The 26908-nt window shown below is 37.1% G+C and overlaps 1 protein-coding gene across 2 annotated transcripts in view; it reads left to right on the top strand.

The window, feature by feature from the left end:
* Positions 1–26908, top strand: part of GPR158 (G protein-coupled receptor 158) — a 183280-nt gene that overhangs the window by 82695 nt on the left and 73677 nt on the right. For both annotated transcript variants that reach the window (XM_027751749.2, XM_027751748.2), the window contains exons 4-5: positions 3339–3556; positions 20741–20809. In XM_027751749.2, the coding sequence (XP_027607550.2) occupies positions 3339–3556; positions 20741–20809 (287 nt within the window). The remainder of the gene's footprint in view (positions 1–3338; positions 3557–20740; positions 20810–26908) is intronic.

Consider the following 26908-nt stretch of genomic DNA (forward strand, 5'->3'; position numbering starts at 1 on the left):
CGCAGCTGCTGAGGCATCCCTTGCGTGGCAAAGTGTCCTTAGGAGAACTGAAGCTGATGAAGAGTTGCCCTCAGGAGACCATTTCAAAAGCAGATGGGCCAATCCAGCAGAAAAATAAGCTGGAATAGAAGAGGGAAGAACTAGGGAAAAATATCGTAGAGTGTATATAGCTGAAGCATTTAAGCTTATTGTTTCATTGTATTGTACTTTGTATTAGTTTGTGTCCCTATTCCTACTTTTCATCAATTCTTTGTTCTTTTCTTCTTCCTTTTTACGCTTTTTATTTTTTGGTTACTGCATTTTTTTTCTGTTCTTTTTTTTCCTTTAGAATGGTACTTTTTTACACCTTCCTCATTCTCAGTTTTAACTCCCTGCAGCACAGTATAACTTCTGTCTCATTTGTGTCCATGCTAAAAACTCTGCAGCCTTGTGTAGAGCAGAACTGACTTCTTGTCCGTCTACCTTACAAGTGTCCAGAATCTTTTGTCATCTTTTGAGGAAGAAAAACTGATTTTCTTCACTGGAGGAGATATGTAATCCCAAAGAACTGCTGAGACAGGAGAAGGCACAATGAAATCTCTAAGCAATACTGTCAGAGGCAGTAACGTCATGCTTGGCTGGGACTGTCTGTGGTTTGAATTGATGTTCCATTGACTTTGGTGAGTGGACAGGACCAGAAATAAAGGGCAGAAATGTTCAACTATGCAGTGGGCAGCAGTGCCCTGAGTCATACAGTCAGGACAAGGGTGTGATTGGGCAAACAAGCTTCCAGTCAGTGGTAAATAAAATGGACATTCTTTTCCAAGAACTTCTTTTAGAGGGTCTGAAAAATGTTATTTCTTTTTGTCAAGGAGGAAAAAACCTAAAAATATGGGGATTGTTAATAAATAGTTCCTTATCACATTGTGGAAAACCTCAGCTAAATCAAATTTTTTTAATCTTTCTTATATTACCTATAAAACAACGAATTGTTTCCAAGTCAAAAAATATTCACAGAAAAATCATTTGTATCTGCCAGTGCAGACAGTGAAGATTTGTATTGATGATCTTCCTTTGTGTACAACAGACAACATGACACCAGACAAAGCTAAATGAAGGCTTGCTGTTGTGTTATGAAGTCATATCTGTGGGATATTTATTGCAACATGCAACTGTTTATTGGCTGTTATCCCTGTATATATTCATATACACATGAAGAAACTCCCACACGTGATTCAGATAAGAAAATCCTTGATAAAATGGATTATAATGTATTTGCAATGACTTTCAAGGTTGAACATTTCAGAAATAAAGTAAGTGTATCAAGTTTAGGACCATGCAAAATTATCAAGACATATTCATATAATATTTGTGACTGGTAGTCTCATAGCTATAGGTTTTAAATTTTGTTTTTTCAGTGTGTATGTTTTTATGCTGCAAATAATTTATTCAGTTGACACCATAAAATATATTAACGAATGGCTCACGTGGCTCGGGAATGTGAGATTTTAAAGAGATTAAATAGTCTTTTTGGAGATGGGCTAATTGAAGGGCAACTCTTTAAGAAACAATAAAGTAACAGGTGTGTGGTGGAAAGGCAGGTTGACAAGTGCAACTGTTGAGGAAACAAAGTGGAAAACTTGGACAGTAGGTAATGCACTCTTGATTTGGATATGGAGATGGGAGGTGGGGGACTGTAACTTCTGTTCTCTGCCAGAATACAGTGTGGGTCCGTTGCTCTAGCTGTAATTAAGAAAACAGGGTTGTAATGTTAGATGGTGGTTTCTGGTAAAGCTCTTGGAATGCTAATGTGCTGAGGCCCATGGCTGTTTGCTCTGAAGAGGATTTCCAGTCCTATGATATCTTCAAGATAGTATTCCTTAGAGGTTCTCCACCTTTTCGTCATGCCCAAACATGGTTATTTTCCAGCATTTCCATTCCTGCCTCCCACAGTCTGGGTCAAAAAGTCACAAAATCTCTTCTTGCTGTCTACTTGTATCTAAGAAAATCTGACTATCAGCGTGAGTCAACACTACTCTGCTCTATTCAGGTTTCCAACATCTTTGTCTAGAATAACGCTCCAAAGAGAAATTCACAATCTTCATGAGAAATACCATTCTGTTCTCTTCCCACTAGGGGATGTGGGAGCAAAGCACCCTGCACTGAGGGCAAGGAGCACAGGGCTGTTGGAATGGCATGGCAAATAAACAGGCCTGGGTATAGGACCTCTTTGTCCCTTTCCCAGGCTTTGACCGTCAGCAGATGTGAGCTCATGCGCATTTGTACATAGATTTGAGAAGGCAATAAGTAATTGCCCTTGGAGATATCCTTGTGTTTAAAATGGGCTAAAAGTCAGCTAAAAGTCTGAGGAGAGTTCCATAAGCCCATATGCACATGCAACATCGGTGGAATAAGATGTCTCTTGAATTAAGACTAAACAATGGATGATTTACTGTTGTCAGTGACAGAGGAAATTTTTGATCAAAGAAATTGGAGCAATTCTCTAGTCTTGTGTAAAGTGAGTTATCACACATTTTAACACACCTTTGATTTGACTTCACCTTTTTACTCCGTTAATTTCCTATAGGGTAAGAAGCCTTAGAGGGGTTTACAGAAAAGTATTCACAGATCAGAAAAAGTTGGAATCCTTCTATGTGCGCTATTGATGGGTTCATTTTGATGGATGAGATGTCAGCTCAAGAATCACTGATTTTCATAGACAAAATATTAATTTTTGCCAGTAGGTTTTCCAGATTTCCTGATGCGCTTGTGTGAACAATGGAAAATTATACTTAGTGTAAGTGGACTGGTTTTGCTTTGGGCACAGAGTAGTGCAATCATGCAACAACATGCTGAACAAATGTTAATTAAGAAGAGTTTTATCTAATTTGAAGCTCATTAATTCACTAGATAGCATCTTTATGAAATTGAGGAAAAATCTGAAATAGGATCAGAACTTGTACTATGAACATTAGGTAGTTAATGGGTCTGCTCTTCATGTGTCTGTGTGAAATCCTTTCCTTATTCTCAAATCTTTCATATACTTTTTGTCCCCATTCAGAATTCTCCTTCATAGAATTTGCCGTGCAGATTTAGCCAACTTTAAATGTAACAGGGAAGCATTTGATGTTTAACAAGCTCACTTTCCTTCATATCTAATTTGGTCTGCATTTTCTGAATGTTACAAAGGAGATTGAAGTGAAAAAAGCAAAACTGATCAAGCTATTTTGTAATCTAATTAGAGAGGCCAACGGGAAGGGAAAGGGAGCCCAGCAGAGTAATGGTTTGCTTCTGTCTGGATGAACTCCCCATCCTGTACAACTAAAGGTGTCTCCCCCTTGCCCTTCTGATACTTTCAGGAAAAGATGCAGAAAATCGCTTTTCAGTTGGTGAATTGTCGGAGGAAGTCTACACCTGCCTGCCCTGCAGAGAAGGATGTTCCTACTGTACAGACGATACTCCCTGCTATGCACAGGAGGACAAGTATTTACGGCTGGCTATCATCTCATTCCAAACGCTCTGTATGCTGCTGGACTTCATAAGCATGCTGGTAGTCTACCATTTTCGCAAGGCAAAGGTAAATTGACTTGTTTTGCTTTGATATTCCTCACTGTGTGGTACAGACTCATTTATCTTAGGTGTATAGCTTCTCATTTGGAGAGTCAGTTTATCAGGTAAGGAGCTCAGGTCAAGGGGAGGGTGGGATTTCCAAATAGGGGTGTTTTCCTCAATTGTTTATGTAGTTTTGGAAAAAGAAAAGTTGAGCAATTTGTGTCTTCCAGTGAAATACTCTTACATTTGTAGGTGTTCAGCAAAAATCAAGGAAACCTATTATGTTCAAAGTAATTCTGGAAAATCAGGCCAATTTTGCAGGTACCTAAGGGAACATGGGGTTTTTAGAATCTCGGGATCTTGAAAGTCTCTGTTTTACCACTATTGGGAATGATGTTTGTTTTCAATATATTTGAGAGACTAATTTGAAAATAATTATATGAAAGAGAAATACTTCCAGGTAGCTCCTAGAGAGTTTAAACTTGATTCTGTGGTTAAAGATTATTACTTTTTTCACTAAAGCATGAGTATATTCAAGAGTATTTTTAAATTTCTGATGCAGCATTTATGTACTAACCTAATGAACCTTCTGCTTTTTCCTCACTGAAAATCTTGTAAGATCTCTTGGAATCTCACTGTTGCCTCAGTAAATGCAGAATGTTCTCTAAAACTTCAAATTTAATAAAAAGAAATTAATTGAAGATGGCATATATTCATTACTTACATTTGGGAGATGTAGGTGTGCACACAGTATGCTACATTGTTGAAATTAAGAGCCTCATCCACTCTCTGTAGCTAGATAAGCATTTCCATTTTGGTTTTTGGAACACTTGATCCCACAATCTTCCTAATCCTGCAGTGTCTGTGTTACAAATGCGTGGCTCATTTTGAAAGACTTTAATATCCTGGCAGGAAATCATGGAACGAGCAATAACATTTTTTTTTTCCTCTTCTGTTTCTGAAAGAGTCTTTGTATTTAATGATATTGCATAAAATCATTCAAATTACAGACTTAATTGTATTTATAAAATTTTTCATTATGAAAATTTGTTGTAGGCATCTCTTTAGTTGCCTAACATTAACTTAGCAGAAGAACTTCGTTCCGATTTTGTGAGGTTTTAGTCTGATAATGGTACTCCCTTAATGTCATAAACAACATCATGAAAGAAGCAAGTTTGGCTTGATTTTTTTTTTACACATTAAAATATTGTTTAATAAGAAATGTCTCTCTTCTCACAAGTAGCTTGAGATCAGACATGAATAAAATTACATACACTCTTGCACCTGTGCATTGCTTATGTTCTGATATACATATCTGCTACTGTAAGAAGAAAGATATATCTTTATTAAACATACTAGAGAAATCTTGTGTTTCACAAAACCTGCTAGTAATGAAAGGCGCATTTTTACTTTTGTGATGATTAATCAATTCTCCAAAGTAGTCTATGAGTAAAGAACCAGATGGGATCTAAATCTTTAATACCAAAACAATACTAAAGAAGCATATACACATCTTTCCTTGTTTATAAAGAGCTTTTCAGTCGTTATGAAAAGGTTTGACCTTACTTTTTTTTCCAGCTTGCCTTTTACCATTAGAAATCATGACATCTGAACGAGTGAAACCAGACATAAACCAAAGCATTCTTTTTCCCAGAATGAAAAGTGATGCCTTTCAGACATTGCAATTCATTCAATTGGCCAGAGATATATTTAATTACGATTTTGCTACCATAGAAGAGAGTTGACTTTTTTCTAGATGTGTATCTCACAAGGAAAAGGGAAGGAAATATGAACCAAAAAAAATAGTATGGTGATTAACAAACCCTTCCATTATGATTGATGTTTTCAAGGAATAGAAACCGATAAATAGATTTTCCACTGCTTTCCATGTATTCAGCTGAGTTTTTCTTTGATATTCCTTTAATGTTCTTTATCTTGTTGGTACAGCATGATTTCAAGAAGAAAATAATCTCATATGTTTACCATGAAATGGGACGCTGTATGGAGGACAAACATACTGAAAACAATGAGTATTTGCTTAAGAAAACTGCTGGTTACATTGGGAAATGACAGAAGTTTGGAGTGAAGGAAAAAAACCTAGTAGCTGACTATGTACTCTCTGCCAAGGGGGGAAAGTCATGAAAATGAAAGAACACATATTGAAATATGTTCAAAATATCTGCCTTTTTGAGAATTTCCAACTGTTAGTGAAGCAAACCACAATTAGTTTAGTATATGTGTCTGTGATTAAAGTTGCTGTGTTAAACTGCTCATTTCCATTGTGCTGTGTGGGTGTCAGAAAAGAGCACTTTTTTGAATTCTCTCCCACATGTAGCAGTACAATATTCAAATAGTTATAAGAAAGTAGTTTTCAATACAACATTTTAACAGAAAGAACTGTTTACTGTTACGATATCAAGAAACAAACTTCAAAGTGTTTAAAAGAGCAAAAGAAGGGGGTTGAGAACAAAAAATGTTAGATTAGGGCCCCAGGGCTGAAAGAGTGAAGAAGTAGGTATGTGGCATTTTGGTACAGTTGTTGATCAGTAAAATCAGAAGGTAAATGAGATCAGGTTACCTCTTCAGTAAAAGTGACTGCAAAAGACTTCTCAATGCTTGTACTTCATGGAGGGTCCTGGTAATTAAAAAAAAAAATTAAAAAGCTAGGGTCCTGAAAAATTAAGGTCTGCCAACAGAAAGCACCTTGGAAAGAAACACCCCAGGCACCTTGACCATGCTATTGTGAGTATAATAATTCAGAAAAAGAATGATAAAGGCCCATAGGGATCTTTTAGATCATGATGGAAGTGACAACATTTCTCTCCAAAAAATCAATATATCAGTAATTGCAGATGCAGACCATAAGCATTTTAGACAAGTGAAGAAATACCTCAGCTATTCAGATCATACTGTTTGCACATCTTATGACCAAGCAGTAATTATAATGGAAAATTGCCATTGGCCTGGTATCATCAGTAGTGTGGAATATATGCTAGGTCCAAGCCAGTTACTGAAAGATCAGCCTGGTAAAAGATGTACTGCTCCAAAGAGTGTGGTGATGAGAATGGAAATGTTTTGAACAATTACTGCCAAACTGTTATTGAAAAAATGTGATGATACAACTTCCATTTTGACATGACCTTTATTACCAACCTAGGCTGTAATAGTAACGAGATACAGGGAAATCTGATAAATATCAGTCAAAGTGGTTCCAGAAGTGAAAGATGTTGACAAAATGAATGGTAATAAATAGGCAAAGCCCATAGCAAGCCAGATGACTGGCTTCTTAAAGCCAGGATTCTCTTTAGAGGAACCATTACAAGTCTCTGAAATTTTCAGTCTCTTCTTTTAGAACTTCTTAAGGTTCATCTAAAGAATCCTCTTCAGACTTTTGAAAGAACTCTAGAAAGCTGCTGAACTATTTACTGTGAAATAAGCTACTGCTTGTATTAATAGCAGTAAAGGAGGAATGGAAGATAGGAAATGTGACAACTGTGCTTATAAAGACTTCCCATAATGGTGACAAGAACTAAAGATCAGTAGGTCCAACTTACACAGTTGCAAATATATAGAAATGGTAATAAAAAATAGAACTACCGGTCCATGGATAACTGTGGGAAGTGGGTTTTTGTGAGAATGTGATGCCCTACAAATGTATTTATAGCTCTGTGAAGGTGGATTATGAGCATGTGGATATGAGAGAACTTTTTCCAAGGTCTGCTGCCAAAAGCTCTTAAAAATTATGATCTCAAGGAGCTAGGTGAGCTACACTACTTACAGGTAACCAAGAGATGACGGAGGAAAAGACAGCACAGGAAATATGGTATAAAGTCATGTGCAACAAGGTGATATTGATGTGTGAACATATATTCATGACTCCTCTTAAGGTATCATTAGAAGGTGTTCAAAGGGATCTCTCAAATGGTTAAAAAAATGAAGTAGGTGCATTACATAACTTTTATTTGCTTCATGTCATTCATTGGCAAAAAATACCCTGGATCCTGAAGTATAAAGCAATTAAAACAGGGTTTGGAAGAATAATGCAGGATATTTCTATATATATTTCTTTATTTCTAGTGTGTTTAAACACAGTGGTTTTGGTGAAACTGCGAGGATAGACTGGGAAGGATCACTCTCTGTTCTTTTCCTTCTTTAATAATACAGCACAGGCCATGAAGTGAGGTATGACACTAGAGTCTGAATCAGAAAGACGTTCTTTTGCTCTCTTCTTGAAAAACTTTTAGTTACTCATATAGACTTTCACATTTGATATGTGGCGAAACAAAATTCAGCTTGTTCATCCAAAACACAGTTGGTCCAAACTACTGGTACTACCGACCAATCTGACCACTGCCAACCTGTAAGTATAATGGCAAATTAGTGACTACAAGAAGTAGTCGGAATTGACCAACAGTACAAGAAGGAACAGCCGAAAGATATTATGAGCAAGCTCAGATTGATGCTGACAAATTCATTTGAGGCTTTGTCAAACACAGGTGAAAGTGACTCAGCAGCCCTGAGATCAGCTCAGCAGCAATGTTATTAAACTGCAAGAGTCGTAACTGAAGAAAACCACAGGCAGAAAATGTGGCCCTTTGCCAAGAGAAAGGAGAACTCCAAAATGGTAAGAATGAAAAAAATTTAGAAGGCAGCACAGAAGGAGCAGCAGAAGCTAAACCACTAGTGAAAAGCGTTGTAGGGAAAGACAGAAAAAGATGAAAATTTTAACAGATAAAGAAGATGCTACTGCTATAATGGGAAATGGTAAAGCATTTCAACAGGAGAGTAAATGGAGGAAATGTGCCAAAGAGAAAAGAGGGAAAAAATATTCCCAGCTAATACAGAAGGGAAAGCAGATGTGCGGATCACTTCAAAGAAATCTTTATTCTCAACACCCCTCATACCAATTGGTAGTGAAAGCTGGAAACCCTGAGCCTGGCATTGACACAAAATGCAAGAGGCTGAAAAACTCAAGGGAGATGAAAACATGTGAAATCCCATCAGAAAAGCTGACAGCACCTGACAGCACCAGTTTAATGACACTGAGGGAGTTGTGTGATGAAGCCTGGGAAAAAGAGATTTTTCCTCAATAGTGGAAATGTTGGAGTTCTGTTAGACTGCTCTGATAGGGTGATCCTGCTGAATACTGCACCTGGGGGGATGATGAGGTTTCTGCAGTGTAGGAGACATGAAGGGACACTGGATGTATGTAAAACAAGGAACATGCTCAGTGCTTTTGATGGTCAAGATATGTCTTAGCAATTGTAGAGGAGTCTGTAAAGGAGTAGGCTCAACCTTATTTCCTTGGTTTTCAAAAGGCTTTGACAGAGTATGACAGGATCCTACAGAACAACTTTCTACCCTACCAAGTCAGATCTTTATGGCTGTATACAGAGGCCCAAAACATTTTCCAGGCTGAACAACTAGGGAACAAATCAACTTAAGATGAATACTAGCACACATTTTTATGTGCTGTGGCATTATTATTGATTTTATAATGCAAACATTACTACTAAAAACACATCCAAAAAGTATGAGGCTAAGCTAACAAAAGTAACTGGTTAAAAATCATGGATACTGAAGCAAATATTCTCAAAAATGAGAAGCTGAACAGTGATTTTGTAAGAAAAAGTATCAACAAAATAGGAGAACTTTTCTGTGTGAGTAGTGTTACATGAACCCACGGAGAGTTCAAACAGGGAGTCAGCAACTGCAGTATTGATTACATGCAGTGTAGGGTAGGGGTAGCAAAGCTACTAGAAAGAAACTGAACATTTAAATAACTATAAATTAAAATCCAATTTTTTTATAAATTTCAAATTTAGCATAGAATTTGAGGGACTAAAACTCTACCAGAGCCTTAGAGAGGAAACCAGCTGCATTGTAAACAAGTTCATGCAAAAGTACCAGACTGCAGAAGGACATTACCTGCAAGGAACCTAAAGGGCTCATCAGGCTGCCTTTTCAAATGAACTGGAAAGGAGAGCAGAAAATAGCTGACCTTTGCACTGCAACCTGTCAAATCAAACATGGAGCTATTAGGTAGGATACAACTGCTGTGAGGAATTGTGAGTCCCTTTAAGAAATGCTAAGAACCTCTGCTGGCAAAGAGACCAGAGAAGTTGATCTCAACTGTAGCTTGGAAGGGGCTAATTGCTACTTTGGTGATGAAGGAGAGATGAGAATGTGATGCCAGCCTTGACTCACCTAGACTTATTCAGAAGGGTCTTGTTTGCTGGGAATTCTCATTCAAATCAATGCTAAAGGCTTCAGAGTAGTTGCACTAAAGCCAAACTACTTTGCCATCATCTCTTCTTGTCATGCACAGTGGTGCTGCCAGTTTCTGAGAATGCAGGAACTGAGGGCGAACCTTTGGGAGGAAACCTTTGGGGGATCTGGTCTTTCCGTCTGCCTAACCTACCAGTGGCCAGCATCTCTGGATGTAAACCCAGCATGTCAAGGTAAAATTGACAGCAGTGAGAACACTTGGAAAAGGTTGTTTTCAGCTCTGAAAAATAATGGAAAAAATTATTAGAGGAGAGTCTTAAACATAGCAATTTGGAATGGTGTTGTCCTATGGCATTAATAATGATGAAGGACTGTGATGGAGGCCATTGGAATGAAGGGCTTTGCCTCTTTCAAGACCATTTCCAATCACATATATTAGAAATTTATAACTAAACAACTTTTATTGCACTGGTCTTCCTCTCCCTCCCCCCTTTAGGAACACTCAAGAACTGTTGGAAATACAGAAATACAAATGCTTTTAATGAGAGAAGGAAAATGTACATCTAGAACACTGGTCAAGGAAAAAACTCACAGTTAACAGGACCACATGACTAATCACCAACAGGAATGAATCATTTTACCTCTCGAGGGAACTGTGGCAAATAAGAGCAACAGACTGTTTTTATATGTTTTTTAGTCTGTTGGGTATGGATTTTTAGTGTTTGGAATTCAGTGTGGCTAGATAGACTGTGCCACCAATATTCTATTTTTCTTTTTTGTGTAAATATTTTGAAGTGTTCTGCTAAATATGATTTCAAAACTGTGAAGATAGTCCCTAAACAATGCAATTGTAAACACTCCACAGAACTGCATATAGATGGAAAGGCAACATGCAAATTTATGTTGTAGTTCCCCCTTCTAATACTGAGAAATCAAGAATGTCTTTTCTCCCTTACTGCAGCCGTGGTAGGATGCAGTAATTCAGAGTGAGGTAATCACAGGCTATTGATGTGTGATACATCTTTAAACATTAAAGTGTGCTGGCTTTGCAAACATACCTCTTTTGCTAATGTAAATCAGCCAATCCTTTCTTTTTTTTTTCACTTCACAGTGGCATCTTGATGTGCTTATGCTTGGATGCCTTTCATCTTTGGTGCGCATTCTGCTTTTTCTCCCTAGACACCAATTTCTGACATTTCAGCTGAAGTGGAAACTTGATAGAGGGAAGAGATCTTGCGCAGGTGGAGCAGCTTCCTTTACATGCTGTTCTGGTGGGCATACCTGACAGTTTGCTCAGCACATACACATTCTGTGCAGTGCTTTACACACCCTTTCTTCATCATATCCTATTGTGAGAACCTAGTTTCTTGTGAATTCTCAGGAAGTTTATTGAAGTCTTCAGGTGTGCGACTTTAAAGACATTGCCAATGTTGTTTTCGAAACTGTTACTGTTTTTAGTGGAATTCTCATTTCCTTTATTAATAAAACAGAACTCATAAAATGTCCCTTACCATTTTCCTGGGTAGTTAAGATGCATTTAGGGATGCTGTACTTTTTAAACTATCACATAAATAATTGCAGAGTGCCTTATTGAAAAGATAAGAAGTACAGGGGCTGTTAGCCTGTAGTTGAGTCTCAGGGATGATGTACTGTCTGCTGGAGTTTCCAAAACCAGCAAGCATTGGTAGGCATGGCTGCAAGGGTGATATTGCCCTGTGTTTGCAGGGTGTTGCAGCATTCACTTCGTAAGTCCAAAGATTTCACTTTTGTATATATTTGCATTCTAATACATGTGAATAGAAAAATAAACCTGGTTCCACTATAGACACTTCAGGCCTAATGAAAAACTGAAGTGTGAAGAAAATAAAGATTTAGATATGAAATATGTTTGTTGATTTCATTTCAGTCTCATGAAGAATAGCTAATGAGAAGAGCAGGGCAGTAGGAAGCACAAAATGACTACGTACAGGGTTCTCTAGACTGAGTCTACTCCTAATGGACAATGTTCTAACGATAGGTCTTCAAAATAACTTCTCATCAGTACTCAAGAGTAGCTCTAAGAATTCAAAAGCTACAATCTTCTTTATAAATCTTTATATTAAGCCAGGGCTTGTCTCTACAGAGTTGGATTGCACAACACCTTAGGACCCATCTGGAAAACATTCGTGATTTTTTGGGGAGTACGCTGCCTTCAAAGTGATGTGAATCAACCATGGAATGTGACATGTTTGCTCCACTTTGGTGTCTCAAGTGATTCCTGGCTTTTGCTTTCTTAGTGTCTTGCTGTTTAATACCTTACAGTATATGAATATATCTTATGTTCCACCAATACTCCAGAAAATTCTACAACATACAGCCCCAAAGTTCAAATGAATGGAGCTGATAGTGCACTTTCAGTGTAGGGTGTTGGCCAAGAATACAGCTGTAACAAGAGACGTGGCTGGAGTAGCCTTGAAGGCATATATATGTTTAATTGTGTTGCACTATGATTTCACTTTTAAAATAATGAAAAATAAAGGTAATCAAATCCTTGACTTCCAGCAGATATTTTCTAACAACAAGAACTATAGCAGCATAGAATAACTTTCCAGAGCTGTTTCAGAGCTACAAATTTAGCAAACTGCTAAAATTTTTGGTTGTCACTCTCTTAGTCTTGCTGAGTCTTGTATTTGTAGCCCTTGTGGGGTAGCTGAGTAAACCAAATGCTCTGTCACGTGATAATAAGCTTTCCCCACTGATTCTTTGATGCAGTAATTTCAGGAGAGTTGCATTTACCTGAAGTTTCATTTGGGTTTGTGAATGGGTATTTACAGATTTGCTGGGAAGAGAATTCCTATCATGTCAGCAGAATAACACCAACATTATTTATTTATCCTGCTATTTGTCTTGGAGTTGCATCCTGCTAAGACCCTTCTTTGTACAATCAATAGCAGTAGCAAAGTCCCTGATGGCTTGCATGAGGTCTTTCGCATGCCTCCCTTTCCAAGAGCAGACCTTTCCTTTCCTGAAGCGGGCCTTTCCTTTTGTTATAAGGGTCTAAGTGTAGGCTCAGGAGAACTATTCCAAGCATAAGCCCAACTGGTAGTAGAGGGACTTTGAACCAGGAAGGCTTTCAGAATTTCGTTGCAGACAGTCATTTGCTGTGTGAGGTCTTTGTCTTTGGGAAAAACATTTGGCTAATAGACAGGGCTAGGGTTTGGAGGCTGAAATATGGCTTTTGATGCAATTGGGATTTGCATTCTGGAGTGCTGGTGTCTGGACCCCATTTTGATGTTGAAAAAACAGTATAACTAAGGAGAGGCGCTTATGAAGATGAGGAAATAAGCTTTTTTAGAAGTTTCACTCAAAGAGAAGGAAGAAATAACATAAATAAGAAACTGGGAAAGAAAACAACAGAAAAGATGTAGCACGAGAACTTCCAAATAGCAGAAATATAACTGTATTGGAAACCTTATTCTAGGAAAATCTTGCATTTTTACTGAATATTTTTTTATTGCAAACCTTATATTTAATGATAGCATGCTCACAGAAACTTTATGTACTGTTTTTTATGTGAGGTTTTTTTTTTTTTGGCTCTATCATGTGGTGGAATCTGAACACAGATCATTCAGACTAAAACATATGCCTATTCTTCATTCTTTTCTTCATTTTTTTGGGCAAAAGTTGAAGGTTTATAGCAGGAGGCTTATGCCGTCAGCTTCTTGTTAGGATGTCGTGCTATGAACACAGTCAGATTGCTTTATGCCTTCCCTGTCTCAGCCATGCCTCCCCCTGTCTAAAATAAAATTGTGACATTTTTCTCTGACATCTTCTCATCAGCATCAATATAGCAGAAAAGAAACTTTGATCTCCTCCTGCTCCCCTCGAGGACATCCCAGCTACTTTCTTGGTTACTGTAGCAACCTGCTTGTTACTGAAAGTCATTTTGGACTCCAGAGCTCACTTTGCTTCCAGCTATGTCTGAGCCTTACTGAACTCCTTCTGAGTTCCCTTTTAATATATGTTCTTCGATAGTCCGCAGACCTAAATTTATTGTCTCAGCTTGGTATCTTTTGTCTTGGCTACTGCAAAGTCCTTTCAGCTGGCCTTGGCAAATGCAGTCATGGCCTGCTCCAGTCTATTCAAAATGATGCTGGAAACAATTTTCTGTTCCACAACTTTGTGTTGTCCTTGTTGCATCTCCCTGTTTACATCATGCACGAGCTATACCTCTTGTTTTTTTGACTCCCACATGAGTTTTTTCTCTCTCCTAATGCCATTTCTCTGATGCAGAAGTGTCAACAACAGCCTCATCTTGTTACATTTTTCAAAAACACCCTTTGTTGCCTTCGTATTTTCCTCATGTTTGGTAGAGGCTTTTTGAGAGCATCCCCTGCTCTCCGTATCATGGCTTCAGATTCAAGTGCTGACAAACTGTGTGACTCAGAGTGGGATACTGATAGGCTTGGACTACTAATTGCTGCTTATGATACATGATATTGCTTTGTTGTTTCATTGTTCTTCTCATCTGCCCTTATGTGTCTGTTGTCCCTTTAACTCTTAACTTTGTGGAGGTAGGACAGTCTTTTTCACTTTCTCCTTGTGCCGGGTCCACAATAACTTGAGTCTTCCCCGAGTCTGGGCCTTTCAGCAATGCAGTGGTAGGAAAAATAATTAAATTTTACATAGCAATATTTCCTTCAAAGGCAAATGTGCTTTTATTTGCAGTGAAACATACAGTGATCTAAACTTAATGAGACATTACTTAGCATAATAGATTCTGAAGAGCTGAAAAATTTCACCATTTCTGGGACAAGCATTTCTCAGATCCAATCTATTAGTTTGGAGTGGTTTAGCCACTTGGCTCCTGTAAAGTAAAAATGAATAAAATAAACTGTATTTGGATTTAAATTCTTCAGAATTATGAGGTTTTGATTGATTTGAAATTAATCTAATGATCTTTGTCTGTAGTTCATTTGCCTTCTCAGTCATATGAATAATGAGATTTTTTTATCTTTATGAGCTTTATTCTAGCCCTTCTTTTCTTACATCATTGTCAGTTTGTTTCCTCTGAGATATGGATCTTGAGCTTTGCAGTCAGGTTGGGGTTTTTATCCTGTAATTTACCACAAACTATTGCTCTCTACGTGATTGAACTACCATTTATATAGACTGTTTAGTGAGCTGTGGTATTGCCTTCTGTAATAGGTGAGGCCATGTTGAATAAAATGCTGAATTGCAGTTCAGGTATTCCAAAGCTCCTGAAATTTGGTTTCTATCAGATTTTTTTGTGTATTCCATTTAATCTCTTGCTGATTAGGCAACTATCAATATTAGAGTGCATTTTATTCTTGAAGATAATGCCTTTGCTTCTTCCTTTCATTTAATTTCTGCATTAATTGACTGCATAGCCTAGCAAAACAGGCACTTGAAGTGATCTAGATTTTTGATGATTGCTATTGTACATATTCAGCTTTTAAATTTACCGTAAGTCTGTGAATAGACCGAAATTGAACTTAGGTATTATTTACCTTATTATTAATTTTCTTTCTTCACCTGGTGATCTAAGCAACATGTCCCCAAGGAATTCCCACTTTTATAAGGAAAGATGTCCCTGAGACATTAACTATTTTTATTGTGAGAGTCTTCACTCACAAATACTGTTTTCTCAAATATTTATTTGTAGGTGGTGTAGTGCAACTTAGATGCAGCAGAACCTGTGTTTCTAAATGCAGAACACCTTATCATCATGATATATCATACAGATTTCATTACTCTCATAACCAGAAAGGATCAAGGGCCACATGAATTGAAAAATAGAGTATATGGGGATATCCTGGATGCCTGACATCTTGTGCACTTATAATGAAATTGATTTATGATTGATAGCCTTTGCTTTTCCCGACTTTTTTACAGTAAAAAGTAAATTTAATAATTGTATTCTATTTGAGCTCACCTTCAACTAGTAATAGAAATAAAATGACCTTCATGTAAGTATTCTTCAAAGGCTTTAAGGGGAAATGAAAGAACAGGAGGATTATATTTATTAGGTTTAGAAATACTGCACAAAACCTGCAAATGCCAGAAAATTCTGACAATTTTCCAATATAGTTTAAGTGGCAGCACATAATGTAGGCCTGTCTTTGGAAAATTGGCCTTTGCTATGAAATCTTCTGTGTTTGCAATCCATATTCTATTAATAGATATTATTCAAATAGAACAATTATCATTAAAAGTGTTTGTCAGTGTGGCAAGAGGTTGAACAGGACACGCAATTTTCTCTTCTATTGTTTTACAGCGCAATTTTCAAAAGAGCTCCATGTCTTTCTCCCTTGAAGTGAAGGGTGTTTCCTGCAGTTAGCTGGGAATGAGTTGCTTGAGTTTTGTTCCTTAACCAACAAAAATAAAATTAAAGCGTAGCTTTGTTATGGAAATTGACAGTTCCCTTTTCCTGGATAGCAGTCCTAATCAGTCTCTGAATTTATTATCAAGAAAATCAATAAATTATGATAGTACTCACTGAGGGTTCAAAGAACTCCTTCCAGTTGCTTTTGTGCTCATTCTTTAGTCCCCAGTAATCCTCTTCCAGATCTGAGCAGTATTAAGATAACCACCACAATGAAATGTATTTCCACTCTTTTCTGCTCTTCTTAATATCAGTGTCTGGGAACTGGCAACTTTTGTCTCTTGACGAAGAGCCAAACATCTCGCTGTTGTTCAACCTCAGGGACAGAAAGAAGGGTCTCTGTATTCTGTTTCTTAAAAGTAAACTTTAAGTTAGATAAAATTCCTGAAAGTTAGCACTTCAGTTTTTCCACACAGCTCTTTCACTGAAAAAGATAACTGTATTTTTGTAGTTGGGAAAAGATATATGGAGTAAGAAAGAGGAAAAAGGTTCAGTGGGCTTTAGAAAAACAGCACATGAAAATCAAAGGAAAAATACAGCCATACTAAAAAAAAATTGTTTGTTGGGAAGGTGTATTTTAATAAGAAAAGCAACTGGTAATAAAACATTTCAACCAGCTCCACTTCAGACCACGTATTTTCAACTTGACAAAAATCTCTTTTCACCTCTGTTGTTTAGTAGAACTAAAGACCAGTTGTACCAGGAAACAAGAATTTGAACAGGAGGAGTTTTCAGGGAAGGGAGAGATTTGGGAATACAGTCCAGTAAGATCTCATCACATCTCTCATGTCCTCACATGTAGAGGAGAATGGATCTGCACCACAAGGGTCACAAAGGTCCTCCTGGGAGCACTGGAGAGCGAGCATGTTGCCATTACACGTACCTTTAGCTAAGCTTTTCATTTCACTTGTTTTGAGACAGTTTTGCATAGTAATTTTTCTAGTCACTTCAAATACATCAGCTTAGTACAGCAGAGCACACTTGGGCCTGTTCTCTGTCTTTCCTTGCTTCTCTACCATTCTGTCAAGTATCCATATGTGTTTTCCAGTTGTACATTGAGTGGTAGATACACTTTACAATTTAATAAATATGAATGTGTTGTATTTAAAGTTGAGATCAAAGAAGAATTCTATCTAATTTTTTTCCCTAATAGTTTCTTGTATGCTTCATTTATCTGTATGACAAGCTCACATTCTGGTGAAGCCATCTTTGCAAAAGGAAATTTTCTTTAAATCACAACCTTCTTTGGTCATTCTTTATGTTATAGAAGTGGCAGAACTGTTTAACAAAAGTGAAAACAAATCAAAATATGCCAACCTTTTCCCCTCGCTAGGTTTCCATGGTACCATGCTCATAAAATACACAGTGACATGTGGCCCTGGAGGAATCTGCAGTCTTCCTGGACTGATACCAAAAGTCTTTAGTTCTGTTAATTCGGTATTATGCAATGTAAGAGATACAGGATTACATTAATTTTATTTTGGGTTTTAGTTTCTTCTTTTTTTCTCCACTCTGAAAATACTTTGACACTCACATCACTGACTTTGTGTGGTGACATTCAGGAATTCAGTGGTAATTAATGCTGCTGTATTTCCTGGATTGCTTAGGACCATAGAGAATTGAAATGCAGTATCTTCTGTGCATATTTATACATAATTTCAGCTTTTTATTTTGTTCTACTTGATGCAACTTGGACAGCTTATTTTTTAAATTTCTCTCATGCAAATAATTGTTAAGCATTTATTTATGACTCTTTAGCAGTGCCCAAGGGGCACAAATGGCTTTCTTAATGATTTGCCTGAGAAATGGTGTTACTTTCTAAGATAGAAGGATAAGGAATGACTGTTTACCTCAAAGGCTACTAATGTGGTCTAGATAGAATGAGTAGATGGAAGACTGAGCAAATCCTAAGGCATAAATCAGTCCTTCACAAACAGGCCTAGATCAGTAGATGGTATAGGTAGCTAAGTTAAGTTTAAAAGTTCGTATGAAACTAGAAGCAAAATAAAGTGCGGTATTACTGAGGTGTCAGCAATGTGTAACCATTGAGTGTGACTAGGAAATCCAGAAAGGACAGTTTTACTGGCACAAAAAAGTAAACACAGAAATAAAACCCTGAAAGGGAAATGTGAGCACACAGGCAAAGTGGCAATGAACAAACAGTACACAAGATGAACAGCCAGAGAAATAAATAAGTAAAACCAAAATAAATGCCAACAAGCAAGGCAGATGCAAAAAAACCAGGCAGCTGTTAAGGAAAAGAAGAAGAAATTGAGCAAACATTAAATGCAAGTTGAAGAAAATCCCATTGCATGAAATTTCAGGGCTGTATCATAAAATGCCCTGATTTCTGTGATTTCCGTCAGAGAATTTTATTTGTGCAGCCAGTATTGGTGGACACCAACTGGTGGAGACTTTATCATTAGACTTTGGTTTATCATTTATCATTCTTTCATTTATTTTCTTAAAAGAGCAAAGGCTTTTTTCTTGAGGTATGTGGGCATATTCACTGCTCTGTGTGTCGTAGATGTATTTGTGATGCTACCCCCAGCCATGCATGAGGGGCCCATGTTTGCAAAGTCTGTACAGTGGAAGATTTAGCTTTTGGTCAAAAAGCTATTACTCAGAGACTGCTGGAAATACCTAGTTATCTAATATATCATACATTTATCTAATAAAATTTAAAACATTTTGTTTTAGCTTGGTTTTCTCCTCATTACTTATTCCTTGTTGTTAAAGCTTCAGTGCTGGATGGAGTTTTTTCTTCCTGGACTTTACCTTTCGGAATATAGTGGTCACTATGGAAGAAAAATGGCATTCATGTGTTTTTAAAATCAGTTATTAAAATACCTCTTTTTCTTTGCAGTAGCAAAAATTAACAGTTTCAAAAATGTAGATTGGGAGAATTTTCATACTTCCATTTCCATTTTTTTTTTTCTCTACACTTACACAAAAATAGTTCATTGGTTGTACTATTTCTTATTTGAAGTTTTGTGCTTTTCTTCATCGCTGTGGATAGCATTCATATGTGCTAGAATGTCTGTTCCATTTAATGAGGAATCCTGTTAAGAAGAGCTATGATATCTTTAAACATTGGGTTAAAACCTCCATTTTCCTGGTATCAAAGACTGAGACAAAAAACACAGTCAAAACTTGGATTCAAGCTCATTTTGAATTTCGGTGTTTCTTTGTAAGCCACATTTCTTTTAAGGCAGGAAGGAGAAGTGCATAGACAGAATTCACAGAGAATGGTCCCTCCCTGAACACAGGTGAGAAGAAAATCATGGATTAATTACTTGTTTTGGAAGAAGAGCTGTAAATGCTGAAGTTCTTTGCCCCTGCAGGTTCTCTTACGATCAAGCCATCCAGAAAAAAGCTCGATAAGTAAAGACTGATCAGGATGTGAAAACTTGTTTAGAAAAGGATGTTCACACAGAAGCTATATAAAGACCAGATGTTTTAGATAATTTCCATCTTCCCTGTATGAAGTCTGTTTCACTTTGTTGGCCATCCTATCACACACAGATGCATTGTATAAAATCAGAAAAAAGAGTTTCTTCAGTGGTTTGAGTATTGCTCAGTCATGAGAGATGAGTTCACTGACCTCTGCCAGTGTCTTGTATGGTGTTGGGCAGACCCCTCTGCATTGGTTCCTGGGGAGAAAAATGTTGTCTTACAAAGATGTTGTGAAGAAAAACTATCAAAACAAGTGAAGCTTCCACCTATGGCAGAATCAGGACCACAAAAGGAATCTTGTGGACACAGTCCTATAATGCTTTTTATAGTTTTTATAATTTTGTGCTGGGAATTTGACATCACAAAGTGTGAAACTCCCTGGGGAAGGAGATGGTTAAAGAAGAGGGAAGCAGTGCTGACGTTTTGTCTCTAAGATAAGGCACAGTTGCACTCTACATAAATCATCAAACTTGTTTGAATACACTTTGTGTTAGGAAAAAGAATTGATTTTTTTGTTTAATTTTAAGATGTAAGAAAACATGATGGAGAGACTACATTAGAATCAGTAAGGAAATGGCATGGTATTTTTACAATCCTGACAAATTAATATCCGAATTAACATCTTTGTACAAAATGTCAGAAAAAATAAAGGCACTTTCAATCTAAGAGCACACTACATTCAGTAAAATGGTAGATTATTCATACATATTATAGAAGCCAAGTCTTTAATGTGAAATAAGTAAAAATATTCAAAGGACTTCTTGAAATTTAAACAATGCAGAACAAATTCCACAGTTAATTCTTATCTGTAATTCCCACGATCCATAATTCTTTACACTTGAGAGCAAATTTAGCAGTTTCAAATTGTATCCAGGTATTGTGTGTTGAATAGTATTTGACATAGGAAAGAGTGATTTTTTTTTTTTAAATTGGATTTTGTAAAACACAACCATTTTAATGGGCCTGTGAATTAAAGAGTGCAGAGCCAGTATGACAGACAGCTTAATATTCTGCTTTAATAAGCTTTACTGTGGAAGTGTTATACTGACAATAGTGAAGGTGCCTTCTGCAAAGAAACTAGCATTGAAATGTCACATGGAGAGAATTTTCTAATATTTTGTGTTGGTTTTTGTCTTCTAGAGTATCAGGGCTTCAGGGCTGGTGCTGTTGGAAACCATTCTTTTTGGATCACTTCTTCTGTACTTTCCAGTAAGTCAAACTATAACTTTAAAAAAAATTATATCCCTGCCAACATTTTAAAACATTGCATGAGTGACTTGGTGAAAATATAAATGTCAAAACTAATTATTAGTTTAATCTGACTGTAAAATGTGCTGTGTTCTGTAAATATTCTTAAGAGCATTCAAATGTTTTGCTATATTTGTAATAATTCTCCATTTTCAATTTAGTGAACTTACCAGCCATTTTGACTTGGAAGTTTTTAGGTGTTCTGGGCTAAGCTGATTTATTTTTTTTTTAGAGATGACAGCTCTCTAATCAGCAAGGTGTGTAAAAGAAAGACACTGATTACACCAAGTATTTTTCTGGAATGTAGTACAGAGGAAGATAGTTATTTCAGTGTATTAGTGGCATATATTTTGATGTTTTTAAGGCTATGTGACATCTGCAACACCATGTATTTGGGAAAATTAGATGGTATTATCTCTATGCTGTAAGTGGAAAAAAAAGTAATTTCACAGTCATGTGAGAAATACATTACAAAACTTATAGAAATGTGGAACCATTCTCTTTTCAAAAATCCCAGGAAAACTGAGTTTGTTAATTGTTGCATAAACCCAACACAATGGCTAGATAAGGCAAGATATCAAAGTGTAGATTGAAAGAAGTTGATAGCATGCAGGTCAGGAGAGAAACAAAGGTGGAGTTGTGGGCTGTTTTCAAATATGTAGTTGCAGAAAAAGTAGCAAATAAACTGTAGTAGAATGTGTGAAGAATACTATAAGAAACACAAATCCTGATGGAATTTTTATACATTATTTTTTCAATCGTGTGGGCCTCTCAAGTTCTCAAGAAAAAGTGTGTGCATTTCTAGGATAGTTTTACGTGTTTTTTCATGTTTCACTTTGCAGATGTCAGGGAAGTAAAAGTTTTTGTTTTTTCCATATTGCACAAATGTTTTTTTACAACAATACATTTCCCCAGAATTTTCAGAGTGTCTTTCATGTTTCCTTCTGGTGAACAGAACAGAAAGCCCATGCACTGTTTCCTCAGCTGGTGGTGTGAAAGAAGCATTCACAGAAATTCATAGCATAAAGCATTCCATTTCACAAAGGACGAATGCCTTTTGGTGGTGTCTGTCTTCAGTCTTCAGGTGCTTGGAATGTGAACTCTTGATATTTAGCTTTACATGGGCAGTATCTAAGTGTGCTCATCTGCTTATTGTTTTGAAAAGGAGCACAAAACAGAGTGGAATGGCTTGAGAAAGGAAACCTAAGGTCTAAATGGAGAGTCTCATTTGCACCAGCTGACATTCACATGCACATTTATAGCAAGGCATAGAGCATATATTATCATTTTATATGTTAGTCATGAGTCACGTACCTGCAAAGCAGATCTTGTTTTTCCTGGGTCATATCCATTGCTTATTTAGTCCTTCCTGTTATTTGGTGGTTTTGTTTGTTTCTGAGAAGAATTGGGAATATTCTGTGACTTACTGATACAGTTAAAGACTTAGTAACATGTACTCAGAGGTTGTTGTTTCAGCTATTTGATTTGGTCCTCATTTTATGATAGAGTAGTACATTAGAGTTTTAAGGCTAGTTAATACAGATCTCACCTCTTATAGACCCAAATTAGGCTATGTTTTCCACAGATAGTGTGAAATGCAAGTTAATATATGGAATGGAGTTCACAAGCATCACTACAGAAGGATGTTGTCTTTTAACATGAGGCTGTTTTCCTTTTTGTATCATCTCTTCTATTGTGATTTGGAGTGTAAAACCAAAAAGCTTTACTTTCGCACTCAACCAAGTGCGGAATTACGGAGCGTGGCTTAGTGCACGTAACAATGTAAAGACATAAAGTGACAGCATTTCGGTTCTAAATAACTGAAATCACTATTCATTTACAGATACAATGCAAAATTACATTCTTATTTAAAAAGCAAAATCCCCTTGGGTTTTCTCAACACTGCTCCAAGTCTTTGCATCTTTATTCTCTGTTCTTCTACACTTTCCTAAATTCGCACTTTTTCTAGATCTGTTCACTCAGTCTGTCTTGGATTGTTTTGAGAACCTTCAGCATACAAATTTCACTGTGTCCAAAAGGGGTTTACTGCATCTCTGACTTTTTCTACCCTCTAATTAAATGGAAACCAAAACCTACTTTGTTACATTGCTGAATTTCTTTCACTAATTGTCGTTGTTTGCATGTCTACATGCAGTAATCTATTCATAGTGTAACATCATTAATTGAAAAATAATATCACCAGTCAGCTGCTTTTGGTGAGAAAAACAGCTGTTACAATGCCCTTCTAACCAAATGGGAAGTGCAAATGATGGTCTCCACCTAAATTTATTATTCAAATTCTGCTATACTGATAACAACACTCTGATCTTTCCTGAATTATAAACAGGCAGATGAATTACAAATGCATAGATTTTACCCAGAAGTTGCTGGGCAGCTCTCATTTTTTGTGTTTTCTGTAGTCTCACAGTAACAACTCTAATATTCCTTTGCTTAGTCTTTTCAATTATCAATGGACCTCCTCCAGATGAACTCTAGGGTTTCTAATTGATTTTGCTTATATTTCTTTGTTCTTAGATTTTGAATAGAAAGACAAAACCCAGCCATCTTATGGATGAGTCCCTTGACTTCTGCACTTGGTATCTGATTACTTTCCTTTTCCAGAAATATTAACTATTGAAACTTTTACACCTTTCCTAATTCCATGTCTTGCTAATGCTTGGAACTCACTGACACAGGTTTAAAAACTTTTGCATGCTACAAAGACCTTCAACAAAAGTGAACACAAGCACAATATTATAAGAGAAAAACCTGTTCATTGCATTAGGGGTCAGATCTCAGCTGATTTTACATATCTGTATTAGGCACAAGTTGAAAAATAGGAAATTCTGATTAGATAGCAGGAAACATTTTTTTACTATGAGGGTGGTCAAATACTGGAACAGTTTGTCCAGAGTTGGTAAAATATCCATCCTTGGAGGTATCATGACTTGACTGGGCCCAGCTCTGAGCAACCTGACCTACTAGACCTGTTTTGAGCAGGAGGCTGGACTAGATGACCTCTGAAACTCCCTTGCAAAGGAAATTATTCTGTGAGCCTGTGTTTCTTATGTATGTATCCATAGCTGAAACAGTTACCCTATGCCCACCTGAAGAGGAAATGGGCCTTTTATGACTTTAGACTTGAAAATGAGGTGCATCATGGCCAACACTTCATGGACTATAAAGGAAGCCTGAGGTACTTGCCTCAAATGGTGATGAACTCTACCCTAGGCAACTAGGATTATCTGATATATTAAATATTTTCCATACTGCTAGTCTGTGTTAACTGGAACTCCAAAATTAACTCCATGCAATATTATGATACAGTTTCTACAGCCAGTGAGAAAAGTTAGTGAGTCTGATGATGCAAAGACAAAGGGAATAATTTCTTCTCCATATTCTTGATATAGCAGATAAGTACTAGGTTTAAATTCCAGCAAGTCAAAGTTATGTTAGACAGCGGAGGTGAACCTTGTAACAGTGAGGTCAGTTAGACCATAAGATGAACTAGTTTAGGAGGCTGCAGAGTATCTTTTTAAAGACTGTTAGGATTTTGGTCCTTCAGTCTTCTCATCCTTTGGCTAAAGAATCTGAATTCTTTACTGCTTTCCCTTGTTTTTCCAAACTGCAAGTTATAGCAAGGCCGGTTACCACTTTAGAGAAATGGAGCTGTGGGATGGCAGAGCATGGACTTCCTAATGCTCATGAAATAGTTCAGTAGTGAATCCTCGAATAAGCTTTGTGCTCAGACATCTTGCTGCATGTGTTAGGTGTTAGGATGTGTTTCTGGGGCTGTCTTACTTCCTCTCGTGCCTGAGCTAGTATCACCTACCCTTTTCTGTTATGAGAAGAGATAGAAAGTGAGGAGGAGTAGAGCTTAGATATGGATGTGGGTTTTTTTCCCCTCAAATGATCTGTATGTGAATTAGCATGGAAGAAGTGAGCCATGAGGGTTGGGAGGATGAGGCTGTGGTAGCTCCGTTAGTTGTAATAGTCCTGAGCAGAGCAAGGTCACTGGAAAGCTCTGGTTTTGACATTTATGAATGTGAAAATGGAACAGTGCAAAATACTTTTATGCATTTGTCCCTCAAGTATTCCTGTAAGGGATGTGTTACAAGAGCTCAGTCACTGTTTATTCTATGCACATTGATGTGCACTAAGGTCAACTGAAAGATTGGCTTTTTCCAACACATTTAGCACTGCAAACCTGCTTTGATACCCCAGATGTTTTAGGTTGATTCTTTTTCAGAATATAATTACATCTTCTTTACTCACAAAATAGTGTTTAAAGCCTTTAGAATTAACACTTGTCATTTTATTGTTGTTGTTTCTGATAAAGAACATGCCTGTCTTTGGTGTTCATGTCACTGAAGTCCAAGGACACAGTGTAAATATCTGCTCTGAGATAATCACTGCAGATTTCCCTAGTACTCTAGAAAAGGGTCTTTCCATTTTGTTTGGATCGTAGTGGATTAGATGTCCAGACAATGGAAAAGGCAGATTTTAAATAGTGTTGCCAGGATTTTATATGTACATTGTCTTAGCAGAGATGCAAGGGAACCAGGCTGAAGATGATGCAATCATTTGTCTCCCTTGGTCAGTGTCCTTGTCAGATGAACGTATTTTTTGAAGTTAATATACAACTGGTAAACCAATAGAGTTTTTTGGAGAACCAGCTTTCTTTGAATGCAAAAGCCAGAAGTAAGCTGGTGTAGCCTCTGCATTACAAGCTTGTGCTACAAAGTACAGAAACCTCATAGGTACTGGAAACACTTCTGTCCTTGTCCTGAACTGTGCTAAGAAAAATGTTTATGACTGTTTTTATTAATAGGGAGTAAGCACTGAATATTTTCTGCTTTTCAGATAAATATATTTGAAATAGCAGAAAAGCAAGATACACAGTGTGGTAGTTTTTCATGGTTCTGTTACCACTAATCTACATAGCTATCTTAAAAGATTCTACTAGCTACTATTAACTAGAGACTGTTGTATATATGATTATCCACATTAAGAATTGTGATTAGCAAGAGCTATATGTCTCCTGATCTTGATTAGATATTGATATCTCTGTGTATATGACCAATATTTGGGGTATTGGAAACTTAGTAGAGCTATGACATCATAAATTCTAAGAGATCATGCAGATGGAATTTGGTGAGGAGTATTTTTTTATATTCTCTGTGTTTGTGTGTGTCTATGTACTGTGTTCCCAGGATAGCTTAAGCTGGAAGGGACCTCAGGAGGCCTCTAGTCTAACTTCCTGCTCAAAGGACAGTCAGCTATAAGACTTGCTACAAGACAAGGTGTCATGGTTTAGGAACAGTATTCTCTAATTTAGTACTCCCATGAAAACCCCACATGCCACTCCCCCTTCCCCCTCTCCAATTGGAGGCACAAAAGGCAAAGATTATGGGTTGAGATAAGAAATAAGAAAATGAACATTAACAGCAATGATATTAAAAACAAAAGTGTACAAAAGAGAGAGAGTGATTCATGTGCAAAAATGTTCAGGAGGGCCTCATGACAATAAACAATACTGGACAGCTCCCCCTGCCACATTTTCTCCCCCAGAAGGAACTCCTTCTCCCCAGAAGACAGTCCCTTCCCCCTTGTGGCCAATATGCCCTCCTGGCTACTGCAAAAAATTAACCCTGTCTTGGCCAGAAGCAGGACACAGGGTTACTAAGGGCTTTATCCAATAGGTCTTAAAAACCTGCAAGGATAGAGACTCCCCAACCAGGCACACAGTAAAGTCACATAGTTGTAGTTTCTTTGAATAGTGATAAAATATGTGATGTTGCTGGAACATATAGTGGGATTTATAAATGACAGGCTGAAGATACGTCAGTGAACATACAGGTACTGATGTTACTATTCTTTCACATCTTGGACTTCTATGCTCATCCTTGAGACAATAATTGCAATACCATGACAAAACTCAATTTTCCCCTTCCACAAAGGTACAGTACAGTGTTGTAGGAGGCTAGTGTTATTTTTGCTACTCTGAAAGCTTTTTTGAGAACTGAGTTTGAAGGACACATTTGTCAGAGTCTAAGTTCA

This window comes from Pipra filicauda, unplaced genomic scaffold (assembly GCF_003945595.2).
Source record: "Pipra filicauda isolate LSUMZ 115617 unplaced genomic scaffold, ASM394559v2 scaffold187_size1440530_pilon, whole genome shotgun sequence".
Taxonomy (NCBI): domain Eukaryota; kingdom Metazoa; phylum Chordata; class Aves; order Passeriformes; family Pipridae; genus Pipra; species Pipra filicauda.